General features: G+C 44.1%; 2 protein-coding genes across 3 annotated transcripts in view; one reads left to right on the forward strand and one right to left on the reverse strand.

Moving 5' to 3' along the window:
• The first annotated feature begins 103 nt into the window (after nt 1-103).
• NCF2 (neutrophil cytosolic factor 2) lies at nt 104-21554 on the forward strand. Its single transcript, XM_083621422.1, has 15 exons — nt 104-655; nt 1883-1965; nt 4679-4787; nt 5703-5837; nt 7807-7914; nt 9137-9196; nt 9843-9886; nt 10710-10851; nt 12005-12064; nt 13125-13203; nt 13548-13567; nt 14949-15094; nt 15192-15306; nt 17903-18065; nt 20662-21554. Exons 1-15 carry the CDS (start codon nt 482-484, stop codon nt 20769-20771), a joined length of 1548 nt encoding a protein of 515 aa, XP_083477548.1. The 5' UTR covers nt 104-481; the 3' UTR covers nt 20772-21554.
• A 412-nt stretch (nt 21555-21966) lies between these two features.
• SMG7 (SMG7 nonsense mediated mRNA decay factor) overlaps nt 21967-24468 on the reverse strand; it is a 62058-nt gene continuing 59556 nt past the window's right edge. For both annotated transcript variants that reach the window (XM_083621363.1, XM_083621362.1), the window contains one exon: nt 21967-24206. In XM_083621363.1, coding sequence (XP_083477489.1) covers nt 24093-24206 — 114 coding nt within the window. In that variant the 3' untranslated portion in view covers nt 21967-24092. The remainder of the gene's footprint in view (nt 24207-24468) is intronic.

Here is a 24468-nt window from a genome sequence, read left to right on the forward strand (position 1 = left end):
CATAAGTCCATTCCCTCTGATGACCAGAGGGGCGCCCAGCGGCAAAGAGTGTGTGCTGTGAGCCTGGAAGCCCTGAGTGCAAATGTCACCTCAGCTGTGAGCTCAGCATGGATGTGCAAAAGGGGGGTAGTGCTGGTCAGTAAAAACGCAGGCAGGAGGGGAATCTGCAGAAGCACCGTCTGTTTCTTCTTCTTCTTAAGATCTTAGGAAAGTGAAATTCAGAAAAAGGAAGGCATTCCTGTAGCTGGAAGGGGAGGAGTCACTCTCGCAAAGTGCACCATGCCCAAGCCGACCTGCACAGAGAGGGCTCTGTTTAGAAAGCTGCTTTGCTTCGCCTCAGAGAGCTGGTTGGTATTACATCACCTCAGGCCCAGTTCAGTTATTAGTTGAGTGCAGACACTTCCTGGTCTGTTTGCAACACACGCCGAAGGTCTTGCAGAAAGTCAGGGGGGCCTGAGGAACATCGCCTGCCAGCTTGGCCATGGCCCTGGTGGAGACCATCCGCCTCTGGAGCGAGGGTGTCTCTGCGGCAGATCGCAAGGACTGGGCCGGCGCCCTGGCCGCCTTCACTGCCGTTCAGAAGCCTTCTTCCAAAATCTGCTTTAACATCGGCTGCATCCACCTGATCATGGGGAATTTGGAGGAGGCCCAGCAGGTAAAGTGGACAAGTCTTAATATTGTGCAGGGTTTTTTAAAAACCCTAACTAACTGGTGGGTGGCTGCTGTAGCTGAGGACGTATTGAAAGAACTTTCAGGGAGAGGGATTTGCACAAAGCCAGCAGAGAACAAAGTAAAGTTTCACATTTTTTATTACAGCAGTTCTGAGTTGCAAATGATTTAACTGGCAAGTGACGACTTTCTGTGCTAAAAACAGCTGGGTATTCTTCTACATAATTACACCAGATAAGAATTTAGGATTGTACTGGTTTTGGCTATAGGTTTTTCAAAACAAACGAGCAAATAAACAAACCTCCTCTGCATGTAGTAAGCTAGCAGATCAGGGGCGAAGGTTTAGTGTCGCTGTCTCCTTGATTTGTTAATTTTCTACTCGCAGGGATGGGTGACCTGGGGCTAGTCATTTTATCTCAGCCTAACCTATGTCACAGGGTTGTTGCAAAAACTAAATCGTGGGAGGTGGTGGTAAAGATAGAATCCTGTACACTTTGAGCAAAGGGCACAATATAAATATTATTATGATGCATATTAATTATGAAACACTACATTGTGATTTGAACAGTGAAAGAGTACTATATAAAGATGATTGATTAAATATTATATTATTATGAGCCAAACTGTTACACCATTCAACCACTTTGCCAGAAGTTCCTAGAACTATCGATGGGCTCAGGCCCAGCATGGCGGTCAGAGGAATTGTACAGGGCCAGAGAAACCACAAAAGCTGCAGTTGTAAAGTTCACCAATTGTTCAGAAGCTGAAGAGTGGAGCAGTGCGTAATAATAGCCTTGCACCCACCAGCCAGCGCTGTAAAAGTGAGCTGCAGCAGATATTTCAAATCTAATAGTGAAATAGGAAATTGCATAAAAGGGTGTACATTGCAGGGTCATGTCACAGGTTTGACTCAGGATGACTGGCTAGTTCAGGTCCTCAGTGCATTTTTGAACTGCCTACCCAAACACAGCCAACACTCTTGCAGAGTTGCTTGGTTTTTGATTTGCAAAGCAATCCTGCCCTGCTGGGGGCAGCCAGGGGGCAGAGCAATAACAGGGAGAGCTAGAAACTTGAGGGTCCCGGTGGAACCTGGCAGGTTGTGAGTAGAGGCTGCAGGTCACTGATGTTGCCGACTCCAGTGTTGGATTCCCGTCGGGAACACTTTGTGTGACAGAAATCATGCCTATGTCTCCATAACGTCTGCTTCCTTCAGGCTCTTACCAGAAGCATTAACAATGACCAACACTTAGCAGTGGCCTACTTCCACCGAGGATCTGTGGCCTACCAGATGGAAATGTGAGTTATCATTATTATTTTCTATCCTGGCTCTTCCTCTCAAAGGAGCCCTGGGCAGCAAAAAACATAGCAGAAGCAAAGCGAAAGAAACCAAATACAGTTAAAAATAAAAACATTTTAATAGTTAAAAAAAATAAAACTAGGGGATGGTGACTCTGCTTGCTGCACTCACCAACCTCACCTGCCCCATTGTCAACTGCCCTTCCCCCACAGCTCAGCCCCAACTCTGTCTACCTTTAAAGCTCGCTGCAGGTGTGTTCAGTGGAGGGGGTGCTCTTCACAGTACCTGCCTCCTCAGTTCACACCTCACCTGGTCTGCTTGCTCCCTGGCTGCAGTTCCTCATGCTGGAGCTATTGTGACCACCGACTGGCAGCCACATGAACTGCCGCACGACAACAGCCTTACCCAGGAGTCGGCAAAATGTTTAGCTGTGGGCTGGTCCACTGTCCCTCAGACCTTGTGGCGGGCTATGGAAGCAGCATCGGGGCAGGGGGGGAGCTGGAAGAAGAGGCAAGGGGGCAAGTAGTCCCCCCCCCCCAGCCGCTGTGTTTACCTTCCCAGGTGCTGCCACCACCGCTGCTTCTGCTTCTCGTCCGCTCCGCTCTGTGACCCACAGAAGCACCAGGGTAGCAGCGGCGGAGGGAAGATGAGCGGTGCAAAAGGGCTGGCTCCGGAGAGGGGCTGCTTAAAATGGCGCTCAGCCCAGCCCCCTTCCTCCTCTAGGCAGGGCGGGGAGAAGCCCGGAGGAGGGAGGGAGGAGGTGCCACCATGGTGTGTAAATGGTGCAGAAAAAAAGGTGAAGCCTGATTGAACAGAATCCCCACACCGATCCACAGACAGTCTGCGGGCCGGATCCTGAAGGCAATTGGACCAGATCCGGCCCGTGGGCCTTAGTTTGCCAACCCTTGGCATTACCCTTTTATGTACATAGGAAGATATAATGTAATATAATACCCTACAAGAGAGCTTTCCAAATTGGGTGTTGCGACACATTAGTGTGTCGGCTGCAGTGTGTAGGTGTGTTGCACGAACACTCCCCGCACTCCTCACAGGGCTAGAAAGGGGTTAGTTTAACCTCCAGTTTGCTAGTAAAACTGAATTACTGTGTTGCAAAATGATCCATATTTAAAAAGTGTGTCACCAACATGAAAAGTTTGGAAAGCTCTGCCCTACAAGGTTAATGGGACAGTTTATGATTTTTTTTTTACATATCATCTTTATTAAATTTTCTTTTTAATATACATCATAATTGTCATTTTCCATCCAATATACATAAAGCAATAAAAATGCTTGAGTGTTGGAAATTACATGAATTTATATAATAAAGTTACGAAGACTTCCCTCCCCACAAACATGATGTTCATCAGTTCAGACAGTTCCCGCTAGTCACATCCACGCCATACATTTAAAGCACTCTTAGACCATCTAAACAGTCATGGCTTCTCCCAAAGTATCCTGGGAATTGCAGTTTGTTAAGGATGGTGACCTTTGGAGCTATAATTCCCAGCACCCTTGGCAAACTACCGTTCCCAGAATTCTCCATGACTCTTAAAGTGATATAATAATAATAAGTAATAATAAGTAATAAGTAATAATAAGTGAAAAAATAATGGGTTGCAATAACCCAAAATCTGGACCAAGAGAACCTGCATAAATTATGCGTCTCAGACACATTTGCCTATATATTCTTATGTTGTGTAATTTATTCTGTTCTTTGTCAGATTTACATAAATTCTACTTTTATATGAATAGATAAATAATAATATTACTTATGTAGTAGTAGTAGTAGTAGTAGTAGTAATTTAGTGCCATTGATGTACATGGTGACTTACAAAGTATGGAAGGGAAGATCTCCCCTTAGGAACTTATAATCTAAAATTTGACACAAAGAAAAGAACAGCAGAAGAGGAAGGAGGCTGGAGAAGAAATGTAATTATTTCAGTTATTTGTAGTTAGTGAACGGTAGGTTTTGCCAGACGTTGCTCAAACGCTTTTAAATCTGCCTTCCCTTCTGTGAGGGCTAGAAACTTCCTGTGACTTTTTAAAGAAAAAATGGGAGTGGGGAGGGGGAAAACTTAGATTCTCACTTTTGTGATTGGTTCTAAGCTCTGAGTTTTCTGTGCTTGCATGAAGTTGGTGAAGACTCACACAGTTACATTTGACAGGTTTCCTGGCAGTGCTCTCAGTTCCTGAGGGTGGCTCCAAAATGCAAGAGAGAGGATCAAAGACAGCTGTAGAGAAAAACCCTGGAAGGAAAAAGAGAGAGCTGTATAACTAGAAATGGTTCCCAACATGTTTCGATGAAGCTCTTTATCAAGGGAAATCTGTAACATACAAACCAAAACAAAATTATGCACTCTAAAAAGATGCTAAGTTACATACTCTGAAAAGACAGCAGCCCAGAATACAAAACCATACCCAGCAAATTCAGAGCGCATACAGCTTCAGCACTATATTGTGTTGTTGTTTAAATATTAACTATATACAAAAAATTGATTCATAAAAACCTTTAATACTCAATATCACAATCACAGAAAAACTGTAACTGAAAAATACATAGAAACCTCCTTTAGAGCACGCCCTACAATGTGAATAAAAAGGAATGATTAGAACAATTGTCTTCGAATGGACGAAAGCACTTCTGAGGATCATCAAAATATCCTGCCATTTTGTTTGCCCCAGAAGTACTTACTCTCCTTCCTTGCTTTCCAGGTATGAGTCAGCCATTAATGACTTGAAAGAGGCATTTGCTCAGCTGCGGGGGAACAACCTAATAGACTACAAGATCCTAGGCCTGCAGTTTAGGTTGTTTGCCTGTGAGGTAAGTTTGGGGTTTGAGAAATACCACGGGAAGCAGCCAACTGGCTCAGTGGACGATGCCTCAATTTTAGCATATTGCCATCTAAGCTTACTTGCTTTTTTAAATCAGTTATTTTATTTGTGTCTTTCCTTTTTCCAATGAGCTCAACCCTGCGAGAGTCCCAGCCCAAAGACAAGCGTTTGGAAGCTTATGTCTTCACTGGCAAAGCACTAGGTTACATCAGCTCCCAAAGGCTCTCACACACAACCTGCCATCTAGCTGCTTAGGCAATCCGCCTCTACAGCCCTGTGCTCTGATCCAGACAATTGGAGCAACAGCGTGACAACGCCCCTTTCAGCTTACTTACATGGACTTTTCTGCTGTGGTGCGCTCAAGCACACGACAACAACTCCTGAGCGGCAGCTCTAGTTACCCCTTCTTGCATGGAGACAGCGGAGGGGAGGATGGGGAGAGATTCCAAAGGCGTGATTCTCTGTGACCAACTTCCACCACTGAGACTCCCTCACACCTCCTTTCCCCTCATCTCTGGCTACCCTGTCTCTCCCCTTTGACTCTCCTCTACCACTGCCCCTGGCACCTGCTTCACAGGTGGCTCAGAACCCCACAAATTGCTCATCCCTTCCCCTGGATCATGCCTCCTCTGCCTGCACATCCCCCCACTCCTCAGGCTCTTGCCCATCCCTGACATTGAGGCAGGTAACCGTGAGTGAAAGTCCATCAGTCCAGGCTCTGGACTGGTGTTGTATTTGACAAATACTGTTCTCACTCTGGGTGAGAGACCACCCCAAAGGCATCTTGTTAGCTTCAGGAATTTGAACCCTGGTCCTCTCAGCAGGCTACCTGCTGCTCCATCCAAGGAAATGTCATTAGGTTCAGACTCTTATTCTCTGGCACTTCTGCCCCTTTTCCCAACAGGTGTTATACAACACAGCCCTTGCCCATTCCAAGCTGGAGGACTGGAAGAAGGCTGAGGAGCTTCTGGCTAGGGCAATGAAACTGAAGAGCGAACCCCGTCACAACAAAATCGACAGGGCCATGGAATCCATCCTGGTAAGAAAATGAAGGAAACGGCAATCAATTAGCCCTAGGCTCAAAATACTAAGGCTTTGTAACTTTAGAGGTGGTGCATTGTGTGACCGTTCTATTTAAGAATGTAGCAATGCATCACTTTGCTCTGGAGATCAAGAAACAGCTTCTGAAACTTGCATTTGAACCCTGAGACCTGGCAATCCCATCAAGATATGTATATGCACGTTGTTGGGGGAAATAGTTGTGCAGAAGTGAGGGAAAGCTGTGTTTTGAAATTTTGTCTACTGTACTATTGTTTAAAGTTGCATAGGAATCCAGTCTTCCTTTGTATTTTATTGTTAGAATAATGACTATAACAGTGTTCCTCAATCTAGTACCTTCCAGATTTTGCAGTCACTCCTACTGCCATCAGCTTCTTCTTTTTTTTAATATAAATTTTTATTAATTTTCCCACATATATTAAGACACAATACAACTGACAATACATAAACAAACAAACATATAAACACGTATAATTTCATAACCTCTTTTTCTTAAACCTTATTTCAACGACTTCCCCATACCTCCCTTTTCTGCATCCCTGTTTTAAACTTTCCCAGCAACCCCTAATTTCAATTACTTATAATTCACTTTCTTTAATCCTTTTTCTCTTACCCAATTATTTGTCACTGCAATTCTGTTTTGCATTACCCATGACATTTTAGCACTCATTAATTTTACAACAGTTCTTAAGATAAACTTTAAATTTCTTCCAATCTTCTTCCACCGTCTCTTTTCCTTGGTCACGGATTCTGCCAGTCATCTCGGCCAGTCCCATATAGTCTATCACCTTCGTCTGCCACTCTTCCAGCGTGGGTAGTTCTTGTGTCTTCCAATACTTTGCTAAAAGAACTTTTGCTGCTGTTGTAGCATACATAAAGAACGTCCTATCTTTCCTTGACACCAGTTGGCCTACCATGCCCAGGAGAAAGGCCTCTGGTTTCTTATGAAAGGTACACTTAAGAACCTTCTTAATTTCGTTATAGATCATTTCCCAGAAGGCCTTAATCCTTGGGCACGTCCACCAAAGGTGGTAGAAAGTACCTTCAGTTTCATTACATTTCCAACATTTATTATTGGGCGTATGATAGATTTTTGCAAGCTTGACTGGGGTCATGTACCACCTATAAATCATTTTCATAATGTTCTCTCTTAAGGCATTACATGCCGTAAACTTTATACCGGTAGTCCATAACTGTTCCCAGTCAGCAAACATAATGTCATGACCAATGTCTTGTGCCCATTTAATCATAGCTGATTTAACCATCTCATCCTGTGTATTCCATTTCAACAGCAAGTTATACATTCTTGACAAATTCTTAGTATTGGGTTCCAACAATTCTGTTTCTAATTTTGATCTCTCCACCTGGAAGCCAATTTTCCTGTCCTGTTTGAAAACTTCATTTATCTGGTAATAATGAAGCCAGTCTCTTACTTTAGACTTCAATTTCTCATAGCTCTGCAGTTTCACTTTTCCCTCCTCTTGTTCTATAATTTCCCAATATTTTGGCCATTTAGATTCCATATTAAGTTTTTTCACTTCCTTAGCTTCCATTGGTGACAACCACCTAGGGGTTTTGTTTTCCAACAAATCTTTATACCGAATCCAAACATTATATAGTGCTTTCCTAACAATATGGTTTTTGAAACCTTGGTGAATTTTAACCTTGTCATACCATATATATGCATGCCAGCCAAACCTACCTACTGCCATCAGCTTCAGCCAGCATGGGCAATTGTCAGGGAAGATGAGAATTGTAGTTCAACCACATCTGGAGAGCACCAGGTTGGGGAAGGCTGGGCTATGGTATGGCCCTCATTATCCTATGTGTAACAAGCATGGTACACACATATCGGACAACGCATGCTGGATTATTATGCCATGTTTTTTAGCAGATAGCCTTGGAAAATGGTGAAGTGATTGACTTTTGTGTGTGTGTGTGTGTTGCAGAAGCAAAGATTCTTTCAGCCCTTTGTGATTCCTGAAGGGAAGTTGTTTCGGCCAAATGAGAAGCAAGTGGCACAGCTGGAGAAGAAAGATTACTTAGGGAAATCTATGGTAGGAAGTTAATCTATGGCAGAAGTGGAATTACCGAGCAAATTTCACTTGTATTCCTAAAAGGTCATTCATGATAAACAGTAATAGAATTGCAGCTGTCTAGAAAAACACAACCCGGCCTGCTCTGGTACCTTTAACCCTAGTTTGATATGCAGCAAGTGAAGCTTCTTGTAGTATGGAGAGAGCCACAACCAAGTCCCTGTGAAAGAAACAGCTACAGAGGCTGCCTGAAACGTCAGCAACTAACTGGTGCCATAATTTTATAATACAATATTTTTAAAAAGCACACCACAATAATAATAAATAACGCTTTCAGATAAGAATCCTCCTTTTACTATTCAATTCAAAGAGCGTGTGCAAGTTTTTAAATTATGATTTTATTGTGTTGTTCAAATAAGCAGACCTCCACTTGCCCCATGGGATTTCCCTCTCCTTCCTGCTAGTGTCCAGATCAAGGTACGTAATTGCACCTCTCTATTGTGCCTTGCTCAGGCCACACCTGGAGTTCTGTGCCCAGTTCTGGGCACCACAAATCAAGGAGGATATTGGCAAGCTGGAACGTGTGCAGAGGAGGGCAACCGAGATGATTAAGGGTTTGGAAACCAAACCTTATGAGGAACAGTTGAGGAAGCTGGGTATGTTTAGCCTGGAAAAGAGGAAACTGAGAGGAGATATGAAAGCCGCCTTCAAATATCTCAAGGGCTGTCATATGGAGGATGGAGCAGGCTTGTTTTCTCCTGCTGTGGAGGTTAGGCCCCAACCAATGGCTTCAAGATACAAGAAAGAAGATTCTGACTAAGAACTTTCTAACAGTAAGAGCTGTTTGACTGTGGAACAGACTCCCTCAGAAGGCAGTGGACTCTCCTTCACTGGACGTTTCTAAGCAGAGGTTGGGTGACTATCTGCCATAGATGCTTTAGTTGAAATTCCTGCATTGCAGGGGGTTGGACTAGATGACCCTCGGGGTCCCTTCCAACTCTACAGTTCTATGAATTCAGCTTATTGGCAAGGAATGCCAGGATCAAATAAAACTTCAGTGAGTCCCCAACAGAGAAATAGGGAACCCTGCCAATAATTACTTTTATCTACATAGTGCTGAAGATGTAGCACTCAGGAGGTTAATATGAGCAGCCTAGCAGAAAACTAGATTAAGAGAGCATAAACCACTTGACATTACCAGTGTGAATAAAGCTATTAAGCATGTTCCTCCTTCTAACTCCAGGTTGTGGCTTCTGTGGTTGACAATGATGAGTTTTCAGGCTTTGCGCCTCTTCAGCCTCAGGTAAGACAGAGGACTTTTCTATGACAGAACATTTTGATGCACTTCCCCCCAAACCAGCTTCAATCTGAATTGAGAAAAAGGATGACCTGGCTGTGATTTAAGCTGTAATGTACCATCAGTGAACTGGAGGCAGCAGCACTGGGAAAGATCCCTGATCAAGTTTTCAGGCGGAGAGGCAGGCAGCGCAGGCCACACACACTCCAGCAAGCATTGGGTGTGTGCCTGTGTTGCTCAGCTGTGTCGCTCTGTGGTGCATGCAAGCACTGCTGCTCTGCAGCATTTGTCTGAGTGGGCAGAAAGTGGTTGCCAGGCAGAGTAGTAAGTGTCAATGCACCACCTAAACTACTAGCCTGCTGCCCTTGAGATGCAGTGAGAGGTGCCGTCCTGCTGCCAGTGTTGAAGTAAGATTCAGCTGCCAGTCCAGCCAGCTTCTGTACAAGGAATGGGAGGATGCCATCTTGTCTCTTGCCTCAGGCAGCAGAACGTCTTGAGCTGGCCTTGGTAGCCATGACAAGACTCCCAACCCCACTCTAGTCTGAAACACTTGCATCTCTCTTCAGGCCAGATAGATTCTGAACACAGGGCCTGACTTCAAAGTTAACTGCAGTATAGAGGAGAGGTTAATGCTAAAATATGTTGCTTGCAGACATCAGAACCACCTCCCAGACCAAAATCACCAGAAGCCCTCAGGTAAGATCAATAAACTGCAGGGAACCCCAGCATTCAGTAGCTCCCATTGGTCTAGAAAGTGATTCATAGGAGATTCTGCTCTCCTATGACTAGATAAGGAATAGAGAAATAAACCCAAAAATCTGTTTAGAACTGAGTACAGCACCATGAAGTCTGGATGTCTTCATTATGAGTATATGGGTGGTATCTGACAAAATATTTTCGTTAGCACAAGGATTTCCACTTCTGTAATGGAACTTCCTTTCCCTCTCCTCTTCCTGTGTGTCCCTCACACCCTCCCCAACTCTGCTGCAGAGGGTTGATTGAACCACCATAATCAATTTAGGGGGCACATGGGAGATGCATGGGGAGAAAAGAGGGAAGGGAAGTTCTGTTGCACAGCCAAAAGTTATTGTTCTCAGACAACTACTTGATTGGATACTGACCTATGAACCTACACCCTCTTAACAGAAACACATTTTATCCCCCCACCCTTTTTTGCTTCATTAGGAAAAAAAAGGAAATAAAACATTCCAAACGAGCAAACACATAGTGATATGAATTACAACTTTTGAAATACAATAGTCTATGCTTGGGATGTTTGCACAAACTATTCCACTTAGGATTTGCTGTTTAATACAGGCTGTTTCAACAATATAAATAGGTGACCTCTGGGCACATGTGCATAATAAAAGAAAGCAGCCACCGGACTATTTCCCCACACATCTAGCTCACTGGTGGGATGGTTTTTGCACTCATCCCATTGCGCTCCCAGTGATTTGGATGTGCACTAAAGCAATCAGTTGTTGTTGATGATGAAACTGTCAGCTGATTTGTCATGCAGGGCCCTGCAAGGAGAACCTCACAGAGTCCTGTACGAATTCATACCAGAAACAGCAGCAGAACTTGAAGTCCTTCCTGGAAACATTGTTTTTGTCTTGAAGAAAGCGAAAGACAACTGGGCTACTGTTGTCTTTAATGGGAAGGTATAAGGCCAGCAAGGGTAATTCTACAGAGAACACCTGCACTGTTGTTCCACTGGCATGAACTGTTGGTACCATTTTGGGGTTGCATTCTAGTTGTCTTGAACTAAACAGTAGATAGCTGTCTACTCAGGATTTACTGCAGGGGGTGAAAAACCACATGTGCACTAGGTGGCACTGTTGAGCTACATCAGATATAGGGGCTCAGCACAGTGACACGTAGTCTAAAGTGCTTGAAGTTCAGAATGTGCTGTGGGCTTGAGTTCTGATGTGGACTAATTCTTCTGAGACAGAATAGTACCATCCCATAGGGTTGTCTCCTGCCCAGCTCTGCTCCTAGACCCCATGTAAAGGAGACATACCTTATTGGATCCAATATATAGTAGCATAGTTGCAGGTGGGTTTGCATGTTCATATTTGGGCTGTTTTCTGCTGTACAGTACAACAGTTGATAAAGGGTCTGGAAACCAAGCCTTATGAGGAACAGTTGAGAAAACTGGGTATGTTTAGCCTGCTAAAGAGACCAAGAGGAGATATGATAGCCATAATATCTGAAGGGCTGTCACATGAAAGATGGAGCAAGCTTGTTTTCTCTTGCTCCAGAGGCTAGGACCTGAATCAATGGATTTAAGTTACAAGAAAGGTGATTCCAACTAAACATCAGGAAGAGCTGTTCAACAGTGGAACAGGCTGCCATGAGAGGTGGTGGACTCTCCCTCCTTGGAGGTTTTTAAGCAGAGGTGGAATGGTCATCTGTCATGGATGCTTTAGTTGAGATTTCTGAATCTAGATGTCCCTCAGGATCTCTTCCAACTATACAATTCTTTGATTCCCCACAGTAGGGAAGCACTACACAAAAATTAGGTAAAAGATCAGAAGGGAGTATGAGAAGTTGCCCTGAGATGAAAGAAAGTGAGACCCGCCCCCCCCCCACCTCTCAGCCCCTGCAGGCAACTTTTCAAGTAAAGCGACCGGCTTAGGCCTGGTGGAGAGAATCAGCGAAGTTAAAATGCTGCCATTCAAAATCTGGAGATTAGAATCTGGAGGGGTGACAGAGCCCCCTGTGTGCAGTCTTGGAGTCTTTTCTTTGCCCACAATGTACAACTCTGACACCACCCTGCCTCCTAGCAATATCTTGGTTTTGCTTTTCGTACAGCAAGGGATCATACCCTGCAACTTCCTAGAGCCAATGGGAATGAAATTCTCTTCAGGCCAGGTAAGAGAATAAGTATTAATTCTTAGGGCAAAACTTGACATGATAATTTATACAAGGCTGCTTGCCAAAAATGGGAGTGTGTGTTTGGTTCCCCTCTCCCCCTCTGTAACCCTAGCCCTATTCACCCATGTGCCAACATCACCAGCATTCTGTGTTTCCCTGACAAAGATGTCAGGTAGGGAAATGGCTACTCTTGTAACATTAGTGGACGGGTAAGGTGTCTTGAATATTATGGATGAAGATACACACCACTCATTTCCACTTATCCTATGTCTATTTCCACTTTTGCTGTTACGACCAGGGCACTTTGCTTTACAGTCCATATATTATTTGGTCTAATCTCTTGTTGTTATTATTCTAGATAGAAAAGTAAGTCTGGGAATATAGACATTTAATTTCACATTTATAAAACAACCTATACATCTTAAATTATAAAACACTAAAGAAATAAGGCAAACATACAAAATCATCACAGGAGCAAATATAAAGTACAGGGAACAGATAATCCTGGATAATGCTACAGAGGAAATATTCTGAATTGTCAATAATAAGACCATTATATTTAATATTTTTCTTTCCCTGCTTGTAAAACCCACAGGCAAAGGAAGGCATCTGGGAAGATAATAACTTGCCCAAGAACAGCTGAGATTTGAACTCAGCCCTCCCTGCACAGTGAGGGTCAAATGATCGCCTGCTCACATGGTCTCTTTTTGAAGGAATGGCATGAGTACAATGTGTGTGACTGGATTATGCATGTAAAACTTCTTCTCAGAACCCAATAGGCAGGATCTAATATAAGCTCATTTGCAGGCTCCTGGAATAGTTAACTGGATAACTTGTTGGTGAACGATTAGGCAAGGTTTCAAGTTTAAAACTCTTCCATCAAGTTAAACACTTTCTGTCTGTGGAATATTACAGAGTTACTCCAAATCTTGCCTGTTCTTTCGCTTCCAACAGAGGGGCTGCCTTGCGTATTTTGCATTACTTATTTCTGCGACTGATGCAGCAACTGCACCAGGCACAGGTGCATGACAGTCACGCTTGTTTCCATTTCATACAGCAAGGAACTGGTGCAGATGTTGACATCCCTCCTCCACCCAGCTTTGCTGCCCCAGATTGTCCTGAGAGGTGTCCCTCAGGTAAGTAAGAGTGACAGACAGTGAATCCTTTCTAAGGTCCAATGCATATATGACAGTAGCTCTGTTTGGCATGCTGCACAAGTATAAAGACTACACAGAAAGAGGGGGAACAGGGACAAATGTACTAAGCTCTTCCTTCTCTCCCGGTCACTTTGCCCATCACTCTTTATGAGTTGGAGTGAAAGTGAAGTTTCTGAAGTGGAGAGCCTTCTCTGCATGATTTAGAACACCAATTTTGTATGGTTCTAAATCACGCTGAGAGCAACAGCCACTGCCTGTGTACCACCCAAGAACATTTTTTTGGTTATTCCCTGCTCACAAAACTGCTCTTCTTTTTCTTCCAGATGAGGAAAGAGCACCACAGGTAAAGGACCACCTTGCAGTGTGAGCTTCTGGACATGGGACACAAGCCTAAGACTTTGTGTGATGTATTGATGCATAACTGAACCAAAACAAATTGAGGCAGGGCTGGGGCTGGGGAGTTCTCACACTCTGCATTTGAACATGGCCAACTGGAAACCTAAGGGCCCCAAAGTTTTCATTTCAATTTTGATAGTTCAGTGTTCATATGTAATAAATAACAACAACAACAATTTCCAACAAATTATAAAACCATCATAAAATATCACAATTAAAAACTCCCCTATACAAGGCTGCCTTCGGATGTCTTCAAAAAATCAGATAGTTGTTTACTTGTTTGACATCTGATGGGAGGACATTCCAGAGGGCAGGGACCACTACTGAGAAGGCCCTCTGCTTGGTTCCTGTAACCACACTTCTTGCAATGAAGGCCCTTAGAGCTGGACCTCAGTGTCCGGGTTGAACGATGGGGGTAGAGACACTCCTTCAGGTATACTGGGCCGAAGCTTTTGTATTGATAAACAAATGGCATACAAAGAAATAGCTCTTGCAGTTACCCTTGGTTTTGTAGCCCAGCCACGCATCCTTTAACCATGCCAATTTTCCTTGAAGTCAAAATTTAAAATAAAAACCTTAGGGATTACCAGTCAACTAACTTTGATTTCACAGAGAGCCAGTGTGGTGTAGTGGTTAAGAGCGGTAGTCTCCTAATCTGGGGAACCGGGTTCGCGTCTCCGCTCCTCCACCTGCAGCTGCTGGGTGACCTTGGGCCAGTCACATGGGTCATGTTTGCCACCCAGAGGTGCTTTTTAACCCAGCAGTGTGATTAGAGGCCCCAGTGACCTCTGAACACATTTTAGCAGCTTAGAGTGATATGCGACCTACCTGGACAGAGAGAGTCTTGTTTCCATTATCCATGTTCTGGTGATCTTTGCTGTGTGTCTATGAGGCAGAAGGCCTTTTTGGTAGGAACACACTGACTGTGAGATGCTCCCCTGGTGCCTACTTCCTGGTTTTTTGGGCTGAGGTGAGAAGCTTTTTGCTTTTACTGGCCCTTAGTTATACTGATTTTGCTACTTCTTTTTTTAGTCTTTGCTTTTATGGGCTATCATTGTAATAGCATGAGCTCCCCATAGAATTTTGCAATTGGATGGTGTTGTAAAGATTGTAAATAAATAACAAGTTGCCTCTGAGCATATACAGACTTTAGATTTTTAAAGGACAAGGATTCCATCTCATGGCAGAGTTCCCAGTACATCACCATTTGCTTCAGAAATTAAGCACTCTTTCCCTTCTGCTGAACAGGATCCTGAGAACACATTTCAACTTATTTTTGAAAAATTAAAAGACCAAGGCACTCCTGTACCATTTCCCTCCCCCTACAGTTCATTGGCCTGGACACCCTCTACATTGTCAAAGTGCATTACAAATACACCATAGCCCTGCAAGGGAGCCCTGAGATGTCCTACTGCAGCCTGTTGGAGAAAGTGTGCCTGAAGCTGGGACTCTCACCCCAGCACACGAAACTGAGGTAAGAGATGCGCCCTGGCCTCCCTTTGCCAAATCCACCTCGACTGAGGAGAGAGGGATGCTTCTGTATTCACTTGTTTCTGCTGTCTGTTGTTCAGCTACCGACCTACAGACAGCAAGGAACTGGTGCTGCTCAGTGAGGATAGCAGGATGGAGACCATGTGGAGTCATGCCAGGGACAAGTGCTTGACATTGTGGTGCAGCAGTGAGCAGGTAGGCAATACTGGAGCAGAAGGCATTCTGTCACCAGTCTCCGCCCACTTCCCCAAAATATTTCAGAGTCCTTTGCTGAAAGTCCAGCTTCTATTTATTAACTCTTGTTAACCAGAATAGCAAAATGTGCAGGTGTTTTCCTGCTCAGTCACTCAGAAAGAAGCCCTGTTTCCTCCTTTCTTCCTGCAATCTGGCCTACGAGAACACTGGCAATGGGATAATTGACAAGCACTTTAATATTTATAATTGGTTTTTTTATTTTAAAAAAACCATTCACTTTAATTAAACATTGCTTATATTTAGCTTTTTATAGTTTTGAATTGACTTGATGGCATCAGTGATGTTGGTGGATAAATATTTGAAAATATCCCAGTCTATTGATTGGAAGAGATAGAACTGCAGCATAGCTTTCATTTTTGTCCCCTAACTTTGCCCACAGTGGAGTGTGTACCAAGTGTAATCTTGGAAACCTGGGTTCAGATCAAACTAAGTTCACTTCATGGCCATTGCCAACTTGATTCTCAGTCTAACCTTTGTGGGCAAAGCAAAAAAAAGAAAAGGGGGAAAAAAGTGTGTGTGTGAAAATAAACCTGTGTATACCACCTGCAAAAGTACTAAAAATCACCTTTGCCTTACCTCTTCTCTTGCTTGCCATCACCCTGCCTTCATTGAGTAAAACACTCGCAGTTCAGGGTGGAAAAAGCATCCAAAGTACATGCATGAAAACTACACACAGATCCAAAATTGCTGAATGGGCATGTCCAGTTGAACTTTTGATTTCTACTGAACTGCAGGCATTTTGTAAAGAAGTTGCCATCTGGCATGGCAGGAAGTTTCTATTTAATACAAGCCTAAAACTGCTGCCTTGGTCTTGCACAATTAGCTGCACGGTTCTTTGGATCCCAGTCATTAGGCAAAAGCATACAACTCTAAAGCACAAGTTTTATTTTCTTGATCTGACATTTGTATTTCCAAGGGGCAGAATAGTCCTGGATATAAATCTCAAGAGATTTCCAAAGCCATCAGTAAAAATGAGCTCCTATCTGGAATATTCTGGAATCTACAGCTTGTGTGTGGAAGAAATTGAAAACAGACCATTCCCTCAATAAGCTGGCCTCAATAAGTGTGAACCTATAGAGGTTTGGTGCACATTTTGCACAGCAAGGGACCAGGAGATGGCAAGGTTGGTAGAAGTGTTGTGCTGAGCTGTTTGCTCACCTCTTTCCCAGTACACAACTCATCTTTTCCCTTGCCCATACAATTGCGACTAAGGTGGGATACATGGAAGTGAGATGAGGCTTGCACATAAAATATATAAAATTAAGAGTGGAATTGTATTTGAATAGCATATTCATAAGTGGGTTTGAGGTTTTGGAGTTCTCTTCTAAGCTCTGATCTGCATTGTAAAATTAGGGAATCTTAGGGCAGGGAGTCTTAGAACTGGCTCACATCATAGTTACAAACAACCCCAAGAAAACAAATTTGTTCCAGTAATTCCCAAACTCCTAGAAGCTGTCAGCATATGACAGTGGCCATACCCCAGGGAACAGCTTTGACCGGCTGGCTAAACCAGATGAGGGTAGCCTATGAGTTTCAAACCCTCGGCAAGTTAGGGACTTTGCTTGCATGCCATTTCTGCGTGTGCTGTAGAGGGAAATGAGAGGCAGATGGGGCTCATTCACCTGCGAAGGTAGTCCATCAGATCCTCACCTCTGCTGCCTTGTGGGACATCTTTGGGGGAAGAAAAGGCTAAGGAGTAAACCCTACACAAATCCAGAGTATCTAAGATGGTTGGGTGGCGCCTTGTCTGCCTCCTTCCAGCAACTCCTGCAGCCACGCTGGTGTCAAACATGTTGCTCTGCTTTCCTTTGGACCTCATCAGCAAGGCCAAGAGAGCGGTCTTGTCGTCTGGACAGCCCAGGATCTCCAGACACACTGCCCAGGCTTGCACCCTGGAGAGGTCACTTTGCTGCTGCTAACTCAGCAGTTTGACTTCACCCCTGGAGACACAATCCATTGTTTCTCAAGACAGATGGATTTTTCTGCACAGTTCATTGCTCTGGACTTGGGACCTTTCCTGTCAGATGCCCCTGCAGGTGGGTAAATCTGCTGCACACAACTTGATATTTTGATCACTCCCAACACGGCGTTACCTGAATGCCCAGAACAGAGTGTCATACAGAAACATAGTGGGCAGGCTCCTCTGATAGGAGGTAGCTCTCTCTTGCCCATTGTAAACACAGCCCTTCCTGCTTTGAAGGGATGGAATTGTGCCTCAGACACCTGATGTTTCCAAACCATTTGCCCCAACCCCTCTAAAAAAAGTTCAGGACTCTGCTGAACTTCAGCATACAAACATGATATCCACGTGAAAACATGAGAGAAGAGGCCTAATACTGGCTCTGTGAATGACTTAATTTCTGTTAATCCTGATGAAGATTTTCCAGTTGCAGGTGCAAGATTAACTGAAAATCTTGCATTTTTACAGCAGTATTAGATAGATATGAAGAACGTGGGAGGCTTGTTTTTTTTTTAATGTACTGCTAATTAAGGAAATGGCTAAAGAGATGTTTGAACTGGCTGTTTCTTACACCAGGCAGGCAAAGACAATCTAAATATGGAAGATGGAAAGGAGGCTGAGCAGAAGATAACAAAACAGACAGATGCCAAACAGGTTGTAGCACGGTATACTTATGAAGCCAGCCAGCCAGAGGACTTGGAATTCCAACAGGGGGAGACAATACTTGTTCTGGCTAAAGGTAAACTAACCCTAAATCAGAGAACCTTACTAACCATACATGGGGGATCTACCACCCTACACAATTCCTTTGTTTTAGGGACATTACGCATAAGTTGCCATAACTCCATCTATTGAGGATGCAAATTCATTTTCTTGATGAATCAATTCTAACCTATAATTTGCTATATTCACTGTGTTTTCTTCAAGAGTATGAACATGCAGTACTTGAAGGCCATGACCTGTATCAGGCATGTGTATCGAGGTTTCTAAGCCCAAGAACCATGCAGAAGACCTCTTCCTTAGGATCAAGAGCTCTTTCAGAAAGTGGTGCTGGTACCACTTGCTAATCCTTCTGCCCTCCATTTTGGACCCCACCATCATCAGTAGGGCACCAGGCTGCTGAAGTCGATAACTGGCAACTATGGGCCCCTTGCATCTTCTACAGCTACTACTGCCCTTCTCTTCTGGGCTCCTTCTCCTTTTTAGCTCCCATGGACCAAGAGATGCAGAATTGCCAGACTGCAACCTGGAGGTCCTGCTTCTAGCTTTAAACCATGAGATGCAGGAGGATTCTAGACATCCTGCTCTAATTCCCCCACTGGTCATCTCACTCACCTATGCTATGGTGTAGTCCCAATGCTCATGCTCGTTCCAGCAAGTACTAGAAAAAGGGCAGACACAAAGATCAGCGAAGGAATGGGGCAGGAGGTGTTGCAGCTGCATTCTCTCTTGCTACCTCGTGACCTTTAAAGAAGTGGTGTAAAACCTGTGGCCCTACAGGAGTTGGTAGATTAAACTCCCATTGGCCCCATCCAGCATGGTTATTGGCCAAGGATGGTGGGAGTTATAGTTCAGCTACGCTGCTCATGTGTTTTAAAGTAGCAAACATGATTGCTAGGCTGTAATCTGACAATTTAAGGCTGGGCATGCATGGCAGAAAAGCCAGATGCCTCTTGCTGGGAATCAAGCTTGAACTTCTAACATTTATTAGAGAATTCACGACCATCACTGTATAACACTTTCCCACACTTCTCAATTCAATTGCGTTTTGTAGGTTGGGAAACAATCACTGATTCAATCAGCAGTCACCTGAAAGCAAATTGGCTTCCACTGGTAGGAAACAAATTCCTGCTGTCACAAAACTCCATATTCTGTTTTGGCCATTGGCATCTTATCACACAAACTATGCTGGTCAAGAGAGCTTGAGGAACCATCAAGAACACATTTAGTGGCTTGAAGCCATGAGGGTTGCTCCATGTAGAGGGGAAGAATAGCTTCACAGGCCAATGGGAAGGGGAAATTGCATCTTGTTGTGGAATATATCCTATATGAAAGTTCAACCATCTTATGCTCATCTTTGCATGTCAGGAAATGGCAGAATAGAGATCAGGACAAAACTATTATACAAGTAAGAAAATAACCATAGACACAGCAATTTGTTGCTCAGTATACTTCCTGTTCCATATGAAATTACTTATGCTAAACAGACATCCTAGTTTCACAATACCAAAGTAGATGGGTGAGTGTGCTTTTGAAAATTCTAACAGAACTTGTCTTCCTCCACCTGGATAATTCTGTGTATCATCATATTCTCCAAACGCAGATAAAATAAGAAGGGCAGTTCAAAGACTACCCACTGTTTTGATAAGGCTGTTAAGGGAACCCACTGTAAGATAGCAAAGTACCAAAGAAGCCAAGGTACTCTTCCTCAGATGCTTCCCCAAACATCTTATTGAAGGGACTCTCTGTTCTGAAAGACATCTGAAAGCCGTTGCTGTAGAAGGTCCTTATTTTTCTGGTGTGTCAGCTATGACTTCTCAGTAAGACTTGCGGGGGAAACAACCTGTGGTTGGTTTGTTATGCTTACGTGCATCTGGACCTTAGACTTTGTAATGATCCAATAATTCTCCAAGTTATTTCTGCAACCTCATTCTTTGAGTTTTCACCTGCCATTTATGCTGCAAGTGGTTTTCTTCTAACAAGACCCCATTATTTTAATTTCAGTTTCTCTAAAGGTAGACTATATTGGCACTGGAAGAGCCAAAGAGCTCCAGACACAGTCTACTCAGTGCAGCCCTGAATGGCATTTTCAGCAACAGAGCTTGAGGGAGGCAAAAAGCTGTTTCTCTCAAAATAATCAGGGCCGAGAGGCAATATTTCAGATGTTAACAGATGTAGCAATGTTAACAGATGAAGATGGTTAGTCTTAACTGTACCTACTTAACTGTACAAAAACACATACAATTATAATTCTTAGTCCTTTACGAGTATCAAGTACTGAGCAGATGATCTGGCTCTCCATTATTCCCAGTCCTTGTTCTGACATGAAAGGTATCTAGCAACAAGAGGGGTCACGGCCTCTGTACCTTCAGGAGTTGTGAAGCAACTGATAAGTGCAACTTGTCATGTTGGGATAAGAGAAGTCGTACCTTCAAAAATTCCCTCTGCTACAAAACTATGAAGCACAAGGAGATCCATTTTTCTTTACATCTTGGTTGCATTTCTCAAAGGCACTGCAGATTCTGGTTGGATTCTTTACATTCCACCTCTTCCTGATTCTTGCCCATTAATGGATTAAGTTTGTGACTCTAACACAATGTTATTTCATCTTCTAGTGAATGATGATTGGCTGGAAGGGGAGTGCAATGGAAAAGTTGGCATTTTCCCCAAAGCCTTTGTTGAAGAAGACAGCAGCCAAGATCCCAAATCTCTCTCTACAGTGTAACAAGCTCAAAACCCTACAAAGAACCGAGAGGACCCCAATGCGTTTTCCTCTGAAGGCAACTCATCCCATTAGAATACATTTAATCCATGTTCGCTGAATCTTCTAGGGATTGATTTATCTTATTTTTTGAATTTTATATTCTGCTTAAATGAATATCCATTGAGGTCTGCACTGGGTTTTTTAAAACTCATTTCCTAGCTAAAGCATGAGCCAAATTGGTTATATGAAAAAACTGTTGGGTTGATCCTTCTATGTCCAGTCATAATAGTTACAGCAATAGCAGACATCATGGTTGTCCATTTCAGTTTCTGGTAGGGGTTCCCAGGTCACAGTCTATAGAGGACATGCACACAGCTTTAAATTCTCTCAAGATGAATCACCCTTGGCTTCTGAAGTCTGTTCTGCATCCTCTTGCTGCTATAAGGGTAATACCTTATTTATTCAAGATGAAACAAAAGGCGCAGGAGAAGCTACAAGGCCTCTCATGTCCTGCGGCCAAAGAGTTTTGGTTGTTTTTCTTAACTGCATTTGTGTCTCTGGGATACAACCTGGGAATCCTAGTTAACAGTCATGAAAAGTTGGTTTACAAGAATTCAGCTTCCAGGTGATTAATAATCAGCGGTTTAGTTACTCTGCAATGCCTTTCCAGAATGACAGCTACATTTTGAAATGCTCAATAAATCCTTGAAAGCCAGTAAAGCTCTCAGTAACTTTTAGATGTTTGAAGTTTCCACAAAAAGCTGCAGTTCTGTCATTTTATCAATAAAACTGCATTGTTATTTAGTGTGTGTCTCTGTATTACCACTCAGACTTAAAGAAATCATGAAATAACTCCTTAGTAAAAAGGGCTGACATTTTCACTCCAGTTCCAAAGAGTTAACATTAGATATTTATAGTATCCAAGTTCTGGAAAACTATTTAGTAATGTGTATGCCTCTAGCATTTTGTCATCACCAGCTGAAATCAAACAGGAGATAATATTTTGCTTGGCATCGAAGCTGCAACCTAGTCTGCTCTGGACTTGTCCCCACCTAGATGCTTAAGTGCAGTCAAAGCTTTCATTGCACTATAAACCCCTTTCACTACTGAACAGAGTAAGATGTCATAATTTAGCACTTCCTCTTTTGCGGAGCGGAGAAACAATACAGTTTTCAATTGCAGCTCAGTGATGAAAGAAGATGTAACTACACAAGGCTGGCTGTAGAGAACATGGTTTAATTAAAGGCAAAGCTGAGTTCAGCAGCTGCAGGTCTCGCACAGACAGACAAAAACACAAAAGAAGCTTACGACACAAACCAGTTTTCTCTGCTGGGGGGGGGGGGAGGATCTTCCCTTCCCTTGAGGCTCCTGACAGCAGGGTGTGTGTGTGTGTGTGTGTGTAAGGGGGATGAGAATAGGGAGCCCTGCTCAAAAGATCAAGAAGAACATTCTAAACACCAGACTTCTCATGCAGAAATAGGAGCCTATGGGCTGGGACTCTGGCGCTGCTGAGAGAGTCAGATGATGAACCTGGTTAGGTTGCTAGGGTGCAAGAATCGGTGGTGGTTCAAACGCTGGAATGTTGCAGCTGCCTCGATGCACAGCTCAAATACACAAACTGGAAGAAGGGTGGGCTGGAAGCAGGGACAGGGCATCAAATAAGCACAGAGGGTCTCAGCTGAAGATTACAACCAGGGCAGGAACTTAATCCTTGAGACTTTTGCTTCGGAGGAACATCGTTTAGAGATGTGATGCAGAGCAGCAACACTGCTAGCATGGGGAGGCAAAGGGGGTCCAATTCCTATCCTAGACAGAGCACTATGCATACATCTTCCCTTTTATATCAAGTCTATATGGGGCTGCTCCCCGACTCCACAACGTCCCTTGTGGACCCTGGATGTGCTTTGCTCTGCAGCCATTTCCCAGCTTGCAGATCCTGAACTGACAGACGCACACACGCACACACACACTCCTGCGACTGCAGCAGTTTCTTGTATTTAGGTTGCTTCCGTAACTACGCTGGGAAACAAAAATAAATGCTGTCCTTTTATCCTATGCAAGAAGATTTGCAGTCTTCCTTCTGCGCAAATAAATATATCCAGTGGAACCCTTTGTCCCCATTGTGCACCCTTGTAGGGGCTAGTAGGACGGTTGGCTTCTGTGCGCGGGTTCCATGTGATGTGTCCTCTGCTGCCTTGAACTTCCGTTCCAAAAACCTTGTGGCTACAGGTGTGTGGAGGCCTGTGGAGTGGGCATACACCTATAGGGAGAGGGATTGCACACATCATCCTGTTCAGACTAGCTCTTTTACTCCCCATTATCCTGCTATGACTGGGATGCTGTATATGAAGAACAAAACTACAAGCAACCAGCATGGAAAGGGGAAGGAGGGGAAGGGAGAAAGGGGGTGGGGTGGGGGGGAAGACACAAAGCTTTTTATCTACCTACATAAAAAGGGAGTCAGGCTGTGAATGCACAGACCAGCTTGCCATTTCATGAGGCTGGTCACTACACTATCATAAAATGTACAGGAATCTGAACCATTTAACTTAAAACCCCGTAGCAGTGGTTTGCTTGCCCTAACGGAGAGCCCTGCAGTGACCACTGCTCTTCAGTACTGGAATCTCTCCCGCTTGGGGTTATTCCAGGGACAACCTCTGAGAAAAAGGTGGAAGTGGTACTGGAGGGGATAGATTCTCCTTCACGAAACTCCTTACCTAACTTGGGAGACGGACGCTAGCACCCCCACCCAATCTACCCCCACCCACCTCGGGCTGGACCAGTGACTGGAGGGGTTGCTACACACTGACTACAAAGCACATCTGTGTATGGAAGAATTCAGTGTGGCCTTACAACTGAGAGAGTAATAATTGGAAATTTAGATGTTGAGGAATAAATTTCAACTACATTCTCAGTCAGCAAAGCTATCGGTAATAGACTCCTATTGGTTCCCCAGAACTGAGGAGGAGGATCGAGAAGTTCTCAGTGGCTTCTCCCATCTGCTCTTCATTCTCAGCATTTTATTTTCCCACATGGCTGGGGACATGCACGATGGAGAAGGTGAGAGGCGGTGATATCGGGTTACCGTGAGACAAACAGCAGTCCCTCTCTCCCTCCAGAGGGCCCCGGAGGGATGGGAGAGTTCCTGGTGTTGGTTTTCCGTTGCACTGCAGACATTTTCGTGCACACTCAGTGGGTTGGTGGAGCACTTACGCCCTCCTGACGGCAAGGAACAGAAGAGAGGGCTGCCACGCGCACAGGGCCGTGTGAGACAGTCCTGCAAACCCAACATGCCATGATGTATGGAGCTTTTCGGTTGCAAAGGTTGCCACCCTTTCGTTCTCAGTGCGGTGGATTCATGGCACCTTGCCCACGTTGCTGCTTCTGCTTCTGCTGCATCAGCAGCTGCTCCAGGGCAGAAGGTCCAGGGTGCATCATCGAACTGGACCAGATAGACTAAAAAGAAGCACACACCAAACATCCGCTAACGTGAAAGCGAAAGTAGCAAGAGAAAATGCCAAAACGGTCAAAATAAGTGAACTTTCTTCCATGCTCTCGCCACCCCTTCTCATTTCTACAGTACTGCAACAGTAGGCAACCGGATTCCCCCCACCCCAGTGTAGTCTCCCATCCCAATTCCCCACCTACTTTGCAGCACCCTCAACTGCTTTCACGAGGCAAGGTACAGGCAAACAGGTCTTTAACTGCATCATCCCCA

The sequence above is a fragment of the Podarcis filfolensis genome (genome assembly GCF_964270895.1).
Source record: "Podarcis filfolensis genome assembly, chromosome: 6".
NCBI classification, from domain to species: domain Eukaryota; kingdom Metazoa; phylum Chordata; class Lepidosauria; order Squamata; family Lacertidae; genus Podarcis; species Podarcis filfolensis.

What these genes read in the sequence shown, in the direction of transcription:
- NCF2 (XM_083621422.1), top strand. Translation starts at nt 482, where the DNA reads ATGGCCCTGGTGGAGACCATCCGCCTCTGGAGCGAGGGTGTCTCTGCG. An exon ending in TGAAATTCTCTTCAGGCCAG is followed by an intron (nt 12,065 to 13,124) that starts GTAAGAGAATAA and finishes CATTTCATACAG; the next exon opens with CAAGGAACTGGTGCAGATGT. An exon ending in ATGAGGAAAGAGCACCACAG is followed by an intron (nt 13,568 to 14,948) that starts GTAAAGGACCAC and finishes CTCCCCCTACAG; the next exon opens with TTCATTGGCCTGGACACCCT.